The sequence below is a fragment of the Peromyscus eremicus genome, chromosome 10 (genome assembly GCF_949786415.1).
Source record: "Peromyscus eremicus chromosome 10, PerEre_H2_v1, whole genome shotgun sequence".
Classification (NCBI taxonomy): Eukaryota; Metazoa; Chordata; class Mammalia; order Rodentia; family Cricetidae; genus Peromyscus; species Peromyscus eremicus.
In genome coordinates this window covers 24,331,956-24,350,714 of record NC_081426.1, presented here as the reverse complement: position 1 = coordinate 24,350,714, position 18,759 = coordinate 24,331,956, and the positions used below count along the sequence as shown (strand labels likewise).

Sequence of the window (18,759 nt, the reverse complement as noted above, 5' to 3'; positions counted from 1 at the left end):
AATAATCTACTTATTATCCTTTTATACTGAAAGTTGGTCAGAGAAAACATCCGACACAATTAGAATTAGTCAATGGTTTGTCCTTTGACCCCTCCCAAAGGGATAGGAAGTACTCTGACACAGCAGGGGCTGAATGAAGAAACGGGAAGAAAAACATGGTGATGTGAATCTTAAACTAGGTAAACTTGCCCCACAATAAAGTTAAATTTGGGGGGATTTATGGGACAAATATACCTTTGAGTCACTTTTTAAATGACACCAATACAACTTTTATTATACTCATACTTACAAAATATCTAGTCACAGTGCTGGAGAGTTGTTCAGTGGTTAAGAACACTTTCTGCTTTTGTAGAAGAACTGGATTTGGTTCCCAGTACCACACGGTGGCTCACAACCATCTGTAAGTCCAGTTCCAGGGATTCAGATGCCCAGCCCTTCCTTCCTCCCTTCCTTCCTTCTTCCTTCCTTCCTTCCTTCTTTCCTTCCTTTCTTTGATTTTTTGAGGCAGGGTTTCTCTGTGTAGCCCTGACTGTTCTGGAACTCACTCTGTAGCCCAGGCTGGCCTTGACTTCAGAAGTTCACCTGTCTCTGCCTCCTGAGTGCTTGGATTAAAAGCATGCATTACCACCACCCAGCAACCTTTTTCTGACTTCTATAGGAATCAGGCACACATATAGTGCACAGGCATGCATGCAGGCAAAACACTTATACACATAAAATAAATTTAAAATTTTTAATATAGTCACAACATAGTGATCAAAGAATTTCCTGGTGTCCCATGGTTCTAACTACCTAACGAGACATGTAGATTTTTATTCCTTCAGTGATTTTTGTTTTATTATCATGTAGAGTTTTTAAAAGATGTATGCTATCATTTGTGTGTGTGTGTGTGTGTGTGTGTGTGTGTGTGCAAGTGCGCATATGTACACCCGTGTGCTCTTGCCCATGGAGGTGAGAGAGGGGTTGGGTCCTCTGGAGCTGGAGTTAGGCAGTTGTGTGGGTTGTGGGAGCTGCCTGGTGTGGATACAGTGCTCTTAACTTCCCAGTCCATCTTCCCAGCCCGCACTGTGGTACTTTAAGAAAATTAATTATATCACAAGAAAAACAAGCATTATTTGCAGCGTAGTAATGAAGATGTCAGCTGTATTCCTGCATCCTTTCTTTGGGGTGTTGGTTATCAAACCAAGTGTCATACGTGTGGTGGGAAGTCCGTCTACTGAGCCACACTCTCAGCACTGGAGAGGATTCTTCATCTGTGACAATTAGAAAGAAAGAACATTTTAAAATGTAGAGATTGCATTTCTCTGTGCAGTTCAGATTTATCCTCTCATAATAATGTCACCATGTTACAGAAACACACGTTGGCACATCCAGTGAGCCACTTAACGGTCATGGTATGTTCTAAGAGTCAGGGTCTGTCATCAAAGAATGAAAAGCAAGATGAGCTACAGAATCAACAAAACCCTCTCTGGATACCACCTGTCGGTATTTTCAAGTATCCCTTCTAATAAAATCCCTTGGTAGCACTCACAGAAGGCATGACTGACATTAGTATTTATTGCTTTTCCCTCCTTTTAACTGGACTGTTTGAGCCCAGATCCAAGTGTATGTAATCAGTGCTCCACCACATGGCTACCCCACCTCAATAGTGACGGGTAAATATTAACATAAAACTTCCTTCAACTTTGAAACTCAGGAATCCTCAGGATTATATTCTTCCAACACCCCAGAAGAATCCACGTGTAAAGATTTAGCAACTGTGAACACAGCTGAGTGTGTAACTGTACAGTGTGTCGGTGTTGGGTCTAAGTTTCCAATATTTGAACAGTATCTGGAAAGTATTTGAAAGCTTATAAATATAAGATCTGAATAGTGATAGATTTATGATCTTATTAGCTTTTTGTCTAATTTTTAACTTCCACAGCATATGGAAAAGCTAGAAAGGAAGAACTATGTGTCTCCTGTCGATACAGAATTAGGAAAACCAGGGTGATTCTAAAATAGGGTTTCACATTTCTAACATCACAGTGATACTTTAAAATACACAAATTGGCAGACCCAGAGTCCCCCTAGCTCTCATTCTCCTCTCTCCAGACTTATTCGTAGACCTGTGCAGCAGAAACCCTCCTCCCACCTTACCTCCATTTCTTGGGGACTCCACCTCTTTGTGGAGACCCAGGGTCCTCTAGCTCTTTCCTGCTGCCCCTCACCCTTTCCTTCTTGCTCATCTCCATGCCTTTACAGCACCCACAAACCCACAGAAACAAACACATAGATCCCACAGCCATCACACTTGCCTAGGATCCAGGGTGAGCAACAGCTCACTGAATCAAACACTCAACCAACCAAAATGAGGCCAGACAGCGACACCAAGGAAAACCTCAAACATCACAACTCCAGATGCCTAGATCCCAGCACAAAAACACAAACAGGAACAGTCGAGGCAATACGCCTGCTCCAGAAGCCAGCAACCCTATTGTGATAGGTCCTGAGAAAAGCAATTTAGCTCAGGCACAAGGCAAGGACTTCGAAAATAGCAATTATGTATATATTCAAGACCTTAAAGAGGATATTAATAAATACCTTAATGGAGACCATAGAAATGCAAATAAACAGTTAAAAGAAATAATAAAAACAATACCAGACATGGAAGTAGAATTTAACAGCAGTATCATTAAGAAAACCCAAACTGAAATAAAACTCAAAATGAAAAACTTAGCATGTCAAACAAGAAGCTCAGAGGTAAGGCCTCACCAACAGATTCAAAGACATAGAAGAGAGAATCTCAGGCATTGAAGACAAGATAGAAGAACTAGCTAGCCCATTTAAAGAAAAGTTTAATCTAAAAACATCCAGATACAAAACATACAGGAAAACAGGAATCAATAAACAATGCCCATTAATAATTTTCATTATAATTGGTCTCAATTCCCCCACAAAAATGACACAGACTAACAGATTGTATTAGAAAACAGGATCCACCTTTCTGCTGCATCCAGGAAACACACCTCACCAACAAGGATATATATCACCTCAGAGTAAAGAGATGGAAAAAGGTATTTCCAGCAAATAGACCCAAGAAGCAAGCAGATGTCACCATTTTAATATCTGACATAATAGACTTCAAACCAATACTGAACATAAGGGATAGGGAAGCATTTTTTATTGATTCCTGTTTTTGTTTTTTATTGTGGGAATTTCCCTTCTTTTGATTTACTTGCTTACGATTGTTTATTCCTTGTGTTTTCTTGGGTGTGATTAAACTTTTCTGACTGATGTTTTCCTTCTAACGCTTCTGTAGAACTGGATTGATAGAAACTACTTTTTTTATTGTGGAATATTTTTTTCTCTGTTGGTTATGACTGATAGTCTTGCTGGGTATAGTATTCTGGTCAGGCATCTCTGAGTTTGTAAAACATTTGTCCAGGCCCTTCCAGCTTTCAAAGTCTCCATTGAGAAGTCAGGTGCTATTATAATGATGATACTTACATACTCATCAAAGGAAAAATCCACCAAGAAGATATTGCAATTATAAATAGTTATGCTCTGAATGCAAGGGCATCCAGGTTCATAAACACTACTATAGCTAAAATCACATATTTTGATAGTTGGTAACATCAATATCTCACTCTCACCAATAGACAGGTCATCCAGACAAAAACTTAACACAGAAATGCTGAAACAAATGACGTCATACACCAATGGCCCTAACGGATACTTATAGCACATTTTACCCAAACACAAAAAAATATACCTTCTTCTCAGCTATGGAATTTTCCCCGAAAGTGACCACATACTGAGACACAAATCAAGTCTCAATAGACACAAGAAAATTGAAGTCACCCTGCATCCTATCTAACTACCATGGATCAAAGCGGGATATCAACAACAGAAACAGCAGAAAGTATGTAAGCTCCTGGAAACTGAACAATTTCAAAAATGTGTATCTTGGAATTTACTCTAGCCAAGCAAATGAAAGACTTGTACAATAAAAACTTTAAGATAGTGAAGAAAGAAGTTAAAGACATCAGAAGATGAGAGGAGCTTCCATGCTCCTGGGTCATTAGAATTAATATAATGAAAGTGGACATCCTACCAGAAACAGTCTACAGCTTCAGGGCAATTCCCACCCCAATTCCAACACAGTTCTTCACAGAAATTGAAGAAATAATCTTTGGTTTAATATGGAAACATACACACACACACACACACACACACACACACACACACAGGATAGCTAAAACACTCTGAATAATAAAAGGACTGTTGGAGAAATCACATCTCCGATTTCAAATTGTATTATAGTAATAAAAACAGCATGGTATTGACCTAAAAACATACACTCTTATCAATGGAATCAAAACAAAGAACCAAACATAACAAGTCCACATACCTTCAGGTACCTGATTTTTGATAAAAAGAAAAAGCCAAAAATACACCCTGGAGAAAAGACAGCCTCTTCAACAAATGGTGCTCATCAAACTGGACAGCTGCATGTAGAAGAATGCAAATAGACCCACATTCATCACCCGCAAAAACTCAACTCCAAGTGGGTCAAGGACCTCAACATGAGGGCAGATACACTGAGTCTGACAGGAGAGACTGTGAGGAATAGACTTGAACTTATTGACATGGAACTAGACACCAGCAACAGAGGCATAAAATGGAGCCTCTTGAAACTGAAAAGCTTCCATGTTTCAAAGGACACGATCATTCAAAGGACAGGCAAACTAGTGACAACATGGCCCATCTCTCTGCATGCTTCCTTTGATACCTTCGTTTGTAAAGTGACCTTCTTTCTGAAGTGTTTCAAATCCCTGGTCTTCTTTTGCTGTTACTATCATTTCATTGAGATAACTGGAGCTAGACGTATATGTTTTTCAAATCACAGTAATAATTGTTGTAATTCATGGACCTGTGACTACATTCTATAGCTATCACATGTACGTTAGGATTAGTCAAGGAGACAGATGAAGAATTGCCTTGAGATTTTGAAGTATTTTCTTTACTTTTAAATAAGCATCAAGTGATGTTACAGTGTGAAAGGGAGCCAAGTGTGCTGCTGTGTGCCTGTAATCCCACCACACAGGGCTGAGGCAGTCAGCCTAGGACACATGGAGTGAGACTTCTGCATATGCCTGCCCAGAATTATTTCCTCACAGTCCCCATGCAGAATTAAAAAGGTAGTTGTGTGCTTACTACCTCAGTACTAGTGGTTGGTTCTTGGTGCTTCATACTGATCATTAGTACAATTCTGCTACTTTGTAAGGCTCATTTTAATAAAGCTGTTATGACGTGTGTTATAATATATATATGGTACAGAAATGCATGCAGTTGTAGAAGCTACAAGGAACACTATGAGCTGTGACTAACATCTAAAATCTGAAGAATGATTCCAGGTTATTTGATGTCCCCTATGATTCTTTGGCATATTTTGATGTGTAAAAGTCCTAGTGAGATTCAGAAAGGAAGTTCAGACTATCACCAGTTTTATTTATTTTATGTCTATGGGTGTTTGCATGTCTGTGTACTACACGCATGAAGTGCCCATGGAGGCCAGCAGAGGGCATTGGATTCCCTGGAACTGGGGTTACATATGGTTGTAAGTCACAGTGAGGATGCTGGGAATTGAACCTGGGTCCTCTGGAAGAGCAGCCAGTGCTCTTAACCACTGAGCCATCTCTCCAGCCTTCCACAGTTTGCCTCTTAATATCCTGAAATGGCAGGGAAGACATCAGTAGGACAATCACCTCCAAAGTCATTTTCTTCTCATAACTAAAAGCACAGAGAGGACCTGGCATGTTTTAGATAGTTATCATCAGTGTTCTCCAGCTTCTGTTCTTGTTAAGGCATGCATACTTCCTGAAGCTGTACCTCACCCGGGAAAATCTAGGAGACTATCATATTTGCAGGCTATTTGAACAGCATATTAAAACTGTTTTCTTCTGCCGGGTGGTGGTGGCGCACGCCTTTAATCTCAGCACTCGGGAGGCAGAGGCAGGCAGATCTCTGTGAGTTCGAGGCCAGCCTGGACTACAGAGTGAGATCCAGGAAAGGTGCAAAGCTACACAGAGAAACCCTGTCTTGAAAAACCAAAAAAAAAAAAAAAAAAAAAAAACCTGTTTTCTTCTAATGTTAATTGTTTTTGCACACATGGTGTCACCATTTTGGAAGTAAATATCTTAGCTGTCCTACTATTCAGTTACTGATTTTCAGAGACTAAATGTCAGTGAACATCAGGGCTTGGTATTTAAAGAATGGTGAAATAAAACCTTTTAATGTGAGAATGTTCTTGTAGTATTTAAAATTACCTAACACATACCAAGTGAGGGTTTGTCTAAAGTGAGGATGCGTTAAGCCTCCTGGGTCATGTTCTCTCCTGGGAGGACTGTAAATGAAGGATTTTTTGCATTTATTTAGTGTGTGTATGGGAGCATGCACACGTCTCAGCACCCAGTGAGGATTACAGAACAACTTGGAGGAGTTGGCTGTCTCTTTCCACCAGGTGGATTCTGGGGTTGACCTTGGACTGTCAGTCTTTGGTGGCAAGCACTTCTATTTACCCTCTGAGCCATCTCACCGCCCAAACTAGTTTGATCTGTTAATTTTGCTCGTGCGATTTTTGTGTAACTAAATATAGATTATGAAAAACAAAATGGTACACGTTAAATCTTCTTTAATGTTTTTTTGCTCATGTCCTATGATTTCCAAGGATAAGTTAGAGAAACGTCTCTTGGCACAGAGAGCATCCCCGCATCAAGCCCCGCCGAGCCCTGCACCTTTACAACTCCAAGGGCAAGCGGAGGAGCCAGAGATGAACGCGGCTTCTGATGGAGAAGACACGTCTGGACCTTCCAGATCTGCCGAGGGGCAAGTGCTCAGGGGAATGTCGCTAGAAGGAGAAAAACCGGAGGGTAAAGATGCTCTACGACTTGTCGCAAACAAGCTAAGCCAGAAGCCTGGAGAGATTTGCGAAGCTGTCAAAATTAGTGTTCACCACGAGGAAGAGCGACCACGTGATGACTGTACAGGAAAAACACCCCTGAAGTCGGCCTCCCCTACACCGGCCTGTGACAGGCTTGGTTGTGAGGACAGAGATGGAGCTGCAGCGCCAGTCTCTGTCACACTGCAGACCTTTCCCGGATGGGAGGAAGGTGGCCTTGGAGATGTCTTTCCATCTCCCTCATCCTCTCAGGTCGTGGGAAACAGTGGCCAGTCAGTTACTAAATTTCCCTTAATGGAAAATAAATTAGACTGTGAAAATAACAAGTCCGAAATGGAAGAACCCCTTCATAAAAGTAAGGAGAAATCTAAAACACCAGAAAGTGGAAAGGTAGATGGTGCATGCCCAGACGTGTGTACGGGTGAAAAGCAAGGAGGCCGTGAGTTCAAGGGCCAGCTGCAAAACACTATGAAACCAAAACGCATGGCCTGGCAGTTCGAGATCAGACACATGCCCAAGGCCAGGGAACACAAAGGGCTTTCAGACTTCAAAGAAAAGACTCACGTGAGCGAATTAAAAGGTTGGGGTGATTCTACCCTTCCAGACACTTACAAGAAAAGTAAAGGCGCATGGGACTTTACCCAGAAGCCACTGCACAGCAACTGCGAACCCCCGCCGCGCACCGTGGGAACCGCCCGTGTCGCGCCTCCGGGTGGCAGGACAGCAAGCACTTTGGCAGATGAAGATCTTCAGGACTCACTGTCCAATTATGAGTTCCACGTATTGGAGGAAGAGATCCTGGCCTGGGAGAAAGTCCACCTCCAAAACGAGGTAGTTGCTCTTTTGCTGCCTTGAGTTTCGTTCCGATTTTCTGTTAGTGAAAACTGTTTCCTAGTAAAAATTGGGTTATGTGTGCGTGATACTGCGTAGCCATGTAGACTGCTCTGTTTCCTAAGCAATGGAACATAATGCCATAACATCAGCTCCTTAAACCACCTTCAGTGTCATTTGAGATACTAGGAAGAGAAGGTGTGGATGAGCTCCTGGCATTTTGTAAACATTTAATAAGTAACTTGTTGTTGTTGTTGTTGTTGTTGTTGTTGTTGTTGTGTTTGGTTGGTTTTTTGTTTTTTGTTTTTTTTGAGACAGGTTTTCTCTGTAGCCCTGGCTGTCCTGGAACAGTTTCCCGGAACTGTCCTCACTTTGTAGACCAGGCTGGCCTCGAACTCATAGAGATCCAACTGCTTCTGCCTCCTGAGTGCTGGGATTAAAGGCATGCGCCACCATGTTCTGTATCAGTAACTCTTCTTAACATTCCTTTTTCTCTAGATTTGAAATACTTTGTGGTCTTTATGTAATGAAGAAAAAAAATGCTATGGCAGGTATATTTGCATGGTGGTTTAGGTTTTATTTTTAGTGTGTGTTTTTGCCTACACATATGTTTAATTGAAGTTACAGAAGGGTGTGAGCTACCACGTGGGTGCTGGGAATTGAACCTGGGTCTCCTGGAAGACTGGCCAGAGCTCTTAACCACTGAGCCATCTCTCGAGTCCCTCTTAGGGGTTTTTAATATTACATGAAAGGTTTTCTTACTACTTTCACATTTTAGTCAACCACCTCCCATCAGTAATTTTTCCACTACACATCTGGATTGTCTAAGCTCTTGTTTACCTAAATGAAGGTCTACCATCCTGTGCCTATGTTCACCAAGAATCTAGCACTTCTCATCATGGCAAATATGGAGCTGAACTACCAAAGCATAGTCATGAGAAGCAGTCCAGGTGTTCTCTGGGTATGGTTGACAGGTTAGTAACCCCAGCACTTGGTAGGGGTGAGGCAAGAGTGCAATGTGATGAGGCCACCAACCTCTACACATCGTGTTTGAAGTCAGCCTGAGCTACATAGAAAGATAATGTCTCAAAGACATGGAACTTTTTTCGGCCCTCATCTGTATTAAGGGCAGTATACATATAAAATTTTATTTAAATTTTTTATATAGACATTTAATTTCAGTGCAAATACAAATCAGAGGCAGGGAACCTAAGTGTAGTTCCTTGTTGAGATGCACATGCCATCCAGTTTTGGTTCATCTCTATGATGACCATGGACCCCACGATCAACATACAAGGCTTGGTTACCATATGAAGAAAAAGGATTGGCTGCATCTAGAAACCATACAAAAGATGCTCCATAGAGATGTTCTGGAACTCAATATGCACTTAATTTTAAAATGATGGCTTTTGAAATAGGAACTTCATTAAGAAGTTATTAATGTGTATTGTCTTTGGATCTGGTTAAATTTGGTGTGTGATGTTTTTATTTCCAAGGTTTTTTTAAATAACAAAGTAAAAAATAAAGAAAGAGTAAACAGGAAAACTTCAGATACCTTCTTATGAAATGATTGGGTCTTTGCAGGCTAATTATGGACATTAATTTTTTTCAGAGTGTCTCTGAGGATCTGCTGAACAAGTGTGAGGGGATTTCATCTGATGCCACGGATCCAAAGAGGAACTATCTAGAAAACGAAGACACAGGAGGTAAGAGCAACCTGTCCTGAAAGTCACTGGAAATAGCATTCAGTCACTGAGTGACAGAAATGTGACCTACAGCCAAAGAAATGTGCCAACTAGATGCATAGAAAGGAAAGGACAAGAAAAGTGGGAATCGGGTGTCTGTCACTCTAGGACAAGCGAGAGCACCTCTAAATACTCATTATTAGTTCCGTGTCAAGACATGCTAAGATCTGAGGAAAGGTGGGACTTAGAGACGGGGGAGGGGAGACAGGAAAGGCCAATAGTGCAGGTGTGGATGCAGGGCACGAGGCTTTACTGCCCAGGGAAGGGCAGGGAATTGGAACCCTTCTTCACAAAGACAAAGACCAGTGCTTGGAAACTCCGGAAGAGCTGGGAGACAGTCTCCGGTTTCAACCAGAACGAAGTTCTCTCACTCCTGTCTCCCCCAGAGACCTAAGGTGCCAGGTCACACACAGCTGTGTTACATTTTAATAATAAACAAATTTAAATGTGTGTGGTCAGCCACATGGGTATACAGTTTAATGTCGGGGAAAATGTTATTTCACATTATTTCAAAAGCTTGAAAGAAGAAAAAGTAGGATTTGCCATAAAGACATAAAAAAAGACATAGGTCTTTAGAAATGTTACCAGAGTTTAAGATTCCTTTGACAATCTTAATGTGAGTTGTCAGATTAGGGCAACTTGAGGTCCGAGTCCAAAGGGAGCGGTGAACACTTTGGAAGCAGGCTATTGTAAAACAAGGTTGCCAGTCTCTGGAGTCACCAGGCTGAACCGTGAGGGCATGCACATGCAGACCAGCAGATGTGGGGCTGTACTGTCAGTCAGTTTGGGCTCTTCTCTGACACCCAATCTGCTTAGCTACATTTACTGCATCCATCCAGGTATCTGTTAATTCAGCGCCTTCATGTGAAGCCTGAGGGCACTTTCCACTTACACTTGGGACCCTTGTTACTTTGTGCATTGCTATCAACTTTCTCCAGAAGCAGAGAGAGCAAGCTGTACATCTAAAAGACCTTGCATATAAAAGTCATGGGGTTTTGTTTGTTTTTGTGATGAACTGAACCATATCCAGTTTTCCAAGTGCACAGACTTGTACATTTGTTTCATAAAACTTGGTTCTCTGCTGTGCACCTGTGTATTTTAACTTTCTGGGGGTTTTCCTTCATTTCAGGCCTACATCACTAGCATGCTATTGCCATCTAAACATCACAGGCCCCTCACCTCTGCCTCTCAACAGTGCTACGCTCTGTCTCTGTGAAAATGGCCACCTCACACTCTGAAACACAAGTCCCCATGCCAGTGAAACACGTCTGTGTAGTCCCCATCAGTGAGGAACTCGGCTACATCGGAGGAAGGGAATTTGTCACAAAATGAACAAAAACACTTGTGATGTAAGGAATAGGGTATTCACATATAAATGTGTAAAAACATCCTAATTAATAACATGGTTGTCTAAAATGTATTGTTATGAGGCAAAAAAAAAAAAAAAATGGTGTGGTTGCATTGGCTTCCCTCTCTCCTGCTTCCATGTTTCCTGAGGATCTTGTGCACAAAGTCAGGCCTTTGGGTTTGTAGAATCTTTCCAACACAGATGACAAGAAGCTGCTCTCACCTGAAGAGCTGTTGTCAAGAGTGGGAGTCACAGTTTTCCCCACGTAGGGGAAGGCTTCATCAAGCCCAAGATTGTGCATATGTGTGTGTGTGTGTGTGTGTGTGTATGTGCACACATGTGGATGTGTGGATGTCTCTCTGTGTGTGTGTGTGTGAGTGAGTGAGAGAGAGAGAGAGAGAGAGAGAGAGAGAGAGAGAGAGAGAGAGAGCACATGTGTATATGTGGGTATCTGTGTATGTGTGGTTGTGTGTGTGTGTGTGTGTGTGTGTGTGTGTGTGTGTGAGTGAGAGAGAGAGAGAGAGAAAGAGAGAGAGAGAGAGAGAGCACATGTGTATATGTGGGTATCTGTGTATGTGTGGTTGTGTGTGTGTGTGTGTGTGTGTGTGTGTGTGTGTGTAGAGTAGCCGGCTTATAAAATATTTTCTAATAATACCTGCGTACTAAGCTTGATTTAAATTTTTAATTTGGAAATTGAAAACAACCATTATTCTTTTAGAGTGTCATTCTTCTCATCTGTTTTAAGTGCTGCTCTTCTAAGTGAGTGGTTTTTAAGAGAAATGTATATTTGTTACAGAGGAATCGGACTTTGAGGTGACAACCCAGTCAGAACACAAGAGTCTTGATGGCAGTAAAAATTCCCAGCTGCAAGTATGCACAACTTAATATAAGTTCTCATTAGTGTTTCCTTTGTGTTAATAATGTGCCACACTCCAAAGAGCATTTTCATAATAACCTTTCTGAAAGCAATGTTTGTTTGTTTGTTTGTTTTTGTTTTTCAACACAAGGTTTCTTTATGTAGCCCTGGCTGTCCTGGCCTGGAACTCACAGAAATCCTCCTACCGCTGCCTGCTGAGTGCTGGGATTAAAGGTATGTGCCATGACTGCCTGACTCAGAAGCAATTTTAGATCATATTTGACATTTAATTTTTTAACATTTTAATTAGTTCTAAAACAGTGTACTGTTAGAAGCTGTAGTGAGTAAAGTTTGTTGCTTGAGTGCAGACATTTTTCTGAGCATTTTCCCTTTTGCCATGTTTAGATTCTTCTCAGGATAGAGAGAGGTCAGCTCTGAGCCATCAACCTGTGTAGACCTGTGTAGACCTGTGTGGACCTGTGTGGACCTGTGTAGACCTGTGTGAACCTGTGTGGACCTGTGTGGACCTGTGTGGACTTGTGTAGACCTGTGTGGACCTGTGTGGACCTGTGTAGCCCTGTGTGGACCTGTGTAGCCCTGTGTGGACCTTGTAGACCTGTGTAGACCTGTGTAGACCTGTGTGGACCTGTGTGGACTTGTGTAGACCTGTGTGGACCTGTGTAGACCTGTATAGGACCTTGTAGACCTGTGTAACACACACCTAACAGTGATGTCCACTGTCGGAGATCAGGCCATGTGGCTTAAACTCACTGATTCATATCTGCAATGGCTAGTGGGAAATTCAAAGAGTTAATACTGTCCCTTAGTCAATAATTGCCTTCAGCATCTGTATTGAAGGAGATAGTAGACATAAAGATAAGCCCATGCCTGCTGGGAGAAACCTCAACTGTAGTCAAGTGTATGAACTGTAAAAACAGTCACTTTCTGTGTGGTTCAATTTCAGGGTTGTGAATTGATACATGCTACAGAGCTTTTTTATTAATTAAATCTGTTCTTAGAACATTTCCTGCATGTTCAAAATGCACATTGCCCCCTCACCTCACCCCCTCCCTACCACCCCCAATCTACCTCCCTTCCCAAAAATCTCTCTCACATCCATGTCTAGTCATGTTGTTTTGTGACCCACTGAGTTTTACAAGGAGCCTCTGCTTGACCATGTTTCCCGAGCTACTGTTGATTCCCTGTGGGCTTAGCTGTGGGTTCACAACTGAAAACCACAGTTTCCCTTTTCCCAATAGTTAGCAGTAAAAGGTGGACGCCCTGAGTCCCTCCCCCTCCATGACTGATTATTGACAGGCCAGTCTTGTGTGAACCCAATGCAGACGGCCCAGCTGTTGCAAGTTACCGACTGCATTGGTTGTGTTGAGTCTAGGATGACACTTCATAGTCATCACCCTGTCTGTCAGTCTTACATTCTGTCTGCCCCTTTTTTCATGGTGTCCTCTGAGCCTTGAAGGGGGCATTATGAGTGTCTTGTTTAAGGCCGAGCACTCAGCACTCACTTGCATTCAGCATCTTGGGAAACCTTTGCATTCACCACTGTTCATTGTGAGGACAGGCTCCTCTGACTAAGGCTGAGAGTTGCTTTGTCCAAGGGTAGCATAGATATTCAGAATGAGGTTGATACTGTGTGACCCACTGTGGATGTTAGAGTACATTAAACCTTAACACCCAGAATCCGTATAGATGGACAAGTGTGTTGCTATGTGATTTAAATTACAACTTAGCAATTAATTTTTGTGTGACTGGTGTTAGTGCTCTGGCTGTTGGTGATGTAAAACTTTGGGTTTGTCTTTTAATAGTTTCAGTCGCCCTAGTTCTTCACAGATAATGGATGAAGCTCACAGGCATGGCTCACTTTTTGAGGCCAGTGAGGTCAAATATTTTTACATAAGGGCAAATTTGTAATGTTAAAAATAACTAATTCATCTTTGGTAAGTTAACACACAGAGGATTAATTAATAATTAACTCATAATTATTTTTAATTATAATTTTTAATTATAATAATTAACTCATAATTTATTGTTTTGTCCAAACAACAGTGACTAACCTGACTTTTCCAGTTCATATTGATTAAGTCAATTATTTTTTAATTATTGTTTGCTGTGGATATCACTCTGTATGCTGTGAATGTGTTGCTCTGATTGGTTAATAAATAAAGTGCTGATTGGCCAGTAGCCAGGCAGGAAGTATAGGCAGGACAAAGAGAGAGGAGAATTCTGGGAACAGGAAGGCTGAGTCAGGAGTCACCAGCCAGACACAGAGGAAGCAAGATGTAAAGATACCAGTAAGCCATGAGCCACATGACAAGGTATAGATTTATAGAAATGGGTTAATTTAAGATGTAAGATCTAGCTAGCAAGAAGCCTGAGCCATTAGGCCATACAGTTTTAATTAATATAAACCTCTGTGTGTTTATTTGAGTCTGAGTGGCTGCGGGCCTGGGCAGGACTGGAAAAAACTCCAGCTACAACTTTTTAAAAAAATTGCTGCCCAAGTGATTTCTGACATCTAAACATATATTAAGAAATTTAAATGCAAAATATAAATTTATTTCTAACTATTTTTTCATCTATATCCTGTGGCTCCTGAAGGATAAAGGCCTCTCAAAGACATGCCCCCAAACACAAAACACATTTGCAGATCCAGCTAGGCCAACAAACCCTCAGTCTCAGAAGGAAAGCAAACATAGCTACCCTCCGCCTTTGCATCTGCAGAAAATGTCTGAAGACCCCAAAATAAACAAGAAATGTGATGGAGAGTGTGCACCTGTACACCCAGAAGTTCCTTCAGTGAGAGCGCATGAGAAAATGTCTCTCACTCAAGATGTAACAGGGAATAATCGAGAGTTACAGCACACAGCTGGGGATGTGTCTGCAAACATCTGTCCTGACAAAGAACCACTTCTGGGTAGCTATAGGGGAAGAACTCAGTTCAAGGTAATTACCTGTAACCTCAGCAAATAATCTGCCTGATGTGAGGGTAAAGTAAAGGTGTGTCTGGAGTGCATGTCTGAGGTCACATGGACTTCCCCAAACGTGAGAAAAGGAACACAGCGTGTTCTCCATCTCCTCTACGCTCTTGGTCTGAGCACGCGCTTGCCAGCCATCCTGTGTGTTTGCTGAGTGATTAAGGCAAACTGTGAACACACTTTGCACACAAACAAGGGTTTGCTTGTGATTCAGAAGACAAGATTATAAAGTCCCCAGAAGTATTAGAACGGAAATGTAAGGAAGTAACATGCTTGATACTGGCATGCTAAAGGTAGGAACTGGAAATTAGCTATTGGACAGAGCCCAAGCCTAGTAAACTAAAGGGCAGGGGCTTACATACTTCAAAGAAATAAATTCTGTGGCTGAAATTAAACAAAACACAGAGGCTGTAGAGATGGCTCAGTGGTTAAGAGCACTGGCTGTTCTTTTAGAGGATGAAGGTTCAATTCCCAGCACCCACATCTTGAGGATCTAACGCCTTCTTCTGGCCTGCTTGGGTGTTAGACATGTGGTACATAGACACACATACAAGGAATAAATATGCATAATACCCGTACACATAGCATAACAATTTTAATCACAGTGTTTCTGCAACTAAAGACATTGATAATATAACTAATCCAGGGATTGCCCAATGGATGCAGTGGCGAGTGGATCTCTGTGAGTTCAAGTCCAGCCAGGGCTGCACAGTGAGACCCTGTCTCAAAAAAGAAAAAGAAAGAAAATTTCACTTTCAAAAAGATGCTGCTATTCTTGTTTTCAAAATCAATTTCACTAATTTTTGCTGATGAAAAGCTTCCATGCCTTTAATCCCAGCACATGGAAGGCAGAGGTAGACAATCTCTGTGAGTATGAGGCCAGCCTGGTCTGCATATCAAGTTCCAGGATATCAAGGGCTACATAGAGAGACTGTGTCTCAAACAAACCAAACAAAAAGTTTCCCTAAACAGTGGGATTATCCATGTATGAAACTGCTTCTAGGGAGAGATGGTTTCTACTGTCTAAATAATAAAAGTTAAGGAAAATATTTTCAGGATGATTTTTCACTAATCAATTCCAATCTTTCTTTCCCAGTAGCACATGACCTAGAAAATAAATTTATTCCATGTCATGTGATCTTTTGACTTAAGATAAACATAGAGGAGTTTATGTTTAAACTATCAGCTTTTGATAGATGTACTTGCCTTGGCTAAAGGATAAATTACGTGGACAGGTGGACCCAGGAGGCGGGTTGAGCTATTGATGGGAACTAAGCCGTGAAGGAGAAGAAATAAAAATGTCTCCAAGTTTGACAAATTCAAACCAACACACTCACAATCTTTGAGCTTTGCTGTGTGCAAACTGGACATTTTCCGTTCAGACCGTTGGAAGCTGTAATTCCCACAGAACTACTCGGTGAAACTTTGAGAGCAGGTATATACACTTCCACAGTTTAACACTAATCAAAAAACTGTCTTTGTTTTTTTTGGTTTTTTTTTTTTTTTTTTTTTTGGTTTTTCGAGACAGGGTTTCTCTGTGTAGCTCTGTGCTTTTCCTGGATCTTGCTCTGTAGACCAGGTGATTTTTATAGTATATAAGAATATACATCATCAACCAAAAAATATATTTGATCCAGATGAAAAAGCTAAGTTCTGAGATACATTGAATTGTTAAGATTCATGAAAATCTAGAGATATATTGGAAAAAACACAAAGGTAGATGAGACATTTTCCCTCCTAAGAAAACATTAAAATATTTTGCAGATTTGCTGCTCCAGGTTGACCTGAGTGGGGCAGAGAGGGGAATGAAGAAAAGACTGATGGGAAAGCTGTGGTCGGGCGATGGCTCTTGGGTGGAGAGGCCGGAGCACTAGATGCTTAGTGTGTTTACAATGACAGCTGAACAGGGAGGCAGGATTATTGCATGCGGCTGACGTCAGATAAACCAGGAGCCAGGGTTGTGGGTCACAGATGGACCAAGGAAGCAGGTTTAGCTGCCTCAGTAGGAGCAGACTTTGCAGGGAGCAGTCTCCAGGCCATCAGAGGGGGAGAAAGCTATGGAGGATATTTTGTGTACACTCTGTCAACATTCACACACAGTTTCCTTAGGAAGGCTTTGCCATCCTTCTGAGCCTAACCCAGGGAAGCTTGTCACTCCCATGGGGCTGAGGCACTGGAGTCCTGGACATGGCATGTCAGTGTCTACAAAACACATTCACCAGTGTCAACAACACAAATCCACTCGGGATTTCATTCACTCAGGGCTTCCTCCACTCCTCACACAAATTCACAGCTCTTTAATGCAACTGACTAACGGAGTTGTTGGGTCACTTCTCTGACCGAGCATTGTGGGATTGCATTGTGTCTTGTGGTGTCGTGAAATGCTACCTAACGGCCCCTAAGAGCTTTGAGTGGATGGGTGCGGCCAAAGCAGGAATGACTTGGGTACGTCTCACTTGTGAAATAGTTGGTGCCTGTCCCGTTGGGGAGGCATCTCCTGTCCAGAGTCTGAAACAATCGGCTCAGCAGCGTCGCCTGCTGCTCAGCAGCAAGACTGGGCACTTCGTTTTCAGTGAGCACCTTCACTTTTTTTGATGACCTGGTATCCAAGTTATTTAAAAAAAAGTTGTCACCGTTAAAGGGGGAGAGAACGGCTGTGCATGGAGGAGACACTCATTTCTGCTCCTAATACCCACGATGGCACGTTCTTGGAATCTGACAGTCTCATGAGCAACCCTGGCAGCAAATCCTGAAGGTGACGACGTGTTTTCTCCTCCCCTTCCATCAAACAGGCAGTGAAAATGCTAGATGGCTAAGAGTGAACGCAAAAAGACCCAGACTTAAGAATACCCGCACCGCCTTTAATCCCAGCACTCGGGAGGCAGAGCCAGGCGGATCTCTGTGAGTTCGAGGCCAGCCTGGGCTACCAAGTGAGTTCCAGGAGAGGCGCAAAGCTACACAGAGAAACCCTGTCTCGAAAAACCAAAAAAAAAAAAAAAAAAAAAAAAAAGAATACCCATTTTTGAAGTTTATAGAACTCTGCTTTTTTAGATCAAACAGAAATAAAGCAGAATTCACACAAAATATTCAAATCTCTAATGCTAAAATTAAACAAAGCAAAAATGTTTTTTTGGTTTTTTTTTTTCGAGACAGTGTTTGTCTGTGTAGCTTTGCGCCTTTTCCTGGATCTCACTCTGTAGACCAGGCTGGCCTCGAACTCACAAAGATCCACCTGCCTCAGCCTCCCGAGTGCTGCGAGTGCTGGGATTAAAGGCATGCGCCACCACTGCCCGGCCGCAAAAATGTTTTTAAAAGATGTGTCTATTTTTACTTTATAAATATTTTGCCTGTATGTATGTATGTATTGCACTTGGTGTGTGTGATGCCCTCAGAGGACAGAAGAGGGTGTTGGATGCCCTGGGACTAGGGTTACAGACTTTGTGAGCTGCCATGTGTGTTGGTGCTGGGAACTGAACCAAAGACCTCCACAAGAGCAGTAAATGCTCTCAACCCCTGCGCCATCTCTCCAGCCCTCCAGAAATCTTTTTATGCACTAAAATCATGCGGTAAGAACCGAGTGATGAGAACAATAAAAGTTAGTTTTCTTGAACAGTAACGTTTATCCTTGCCTCCAGCTTACTTCAAAGGTTGAAGAAATGAGCAAAAAGCAGTGGAGTCTGGAATTGGGAGTCTCGGAGAACCTGTGTCTTACAGTCACTGACTATAATGACAATGGGTTGATTGTCAAAAGGAAAAGTGGAAGGACGAAGAAGCTGCTTCCTCCTGAGGAGGAAGATGAACTTGCTAAGTAAGATTGTAGGAATAGTTCAAAGTCAATCATCACTCTGTCCTAAAAATTAATCCTGATTCGGGCTAATATGCACAATTAACAAATTTTACACTTCTGCTAGGACTATTCAGGTTCTGCACGGTTATCAGAAGTATGTAAGTAATTTGATACTATTTATCCAATTAAATTGATAAGTATTTTTTAAGTAGTACGGGTTGACTCATGTGAAGTGATGATCCTTCCAGTGCACTGT

General features: G+C 41.9%; 1 protein-coding gene across 1 annotated transcript in view; it reads left to right on the top strand.

Moving 5' to 3' along the window:
* LOC131920884 (ankyrin repeat domain-containing protein 26-like) overlaps positions 1-18,759 on the top strand; it is a 136,413-nt gene that overhangs the window by 72,881 nt on the left and 44,773 nt on the right. Inside the window, 5 exon segments of the mRNA XM_059275347.1 lie at positions 6,713-7,774; positions 9,387-9,480; positions 11,664-11,737; positions 14,463-14,684; positions 18,352-18,524. Coding sequence (XP_059131330.1) covers positions 6,713-7,774; positions 9,387-9,480; positions 11,664-11,737; positions 14,463-14,684; positions 18,352-18,524 — 1,625 coding nt within the window.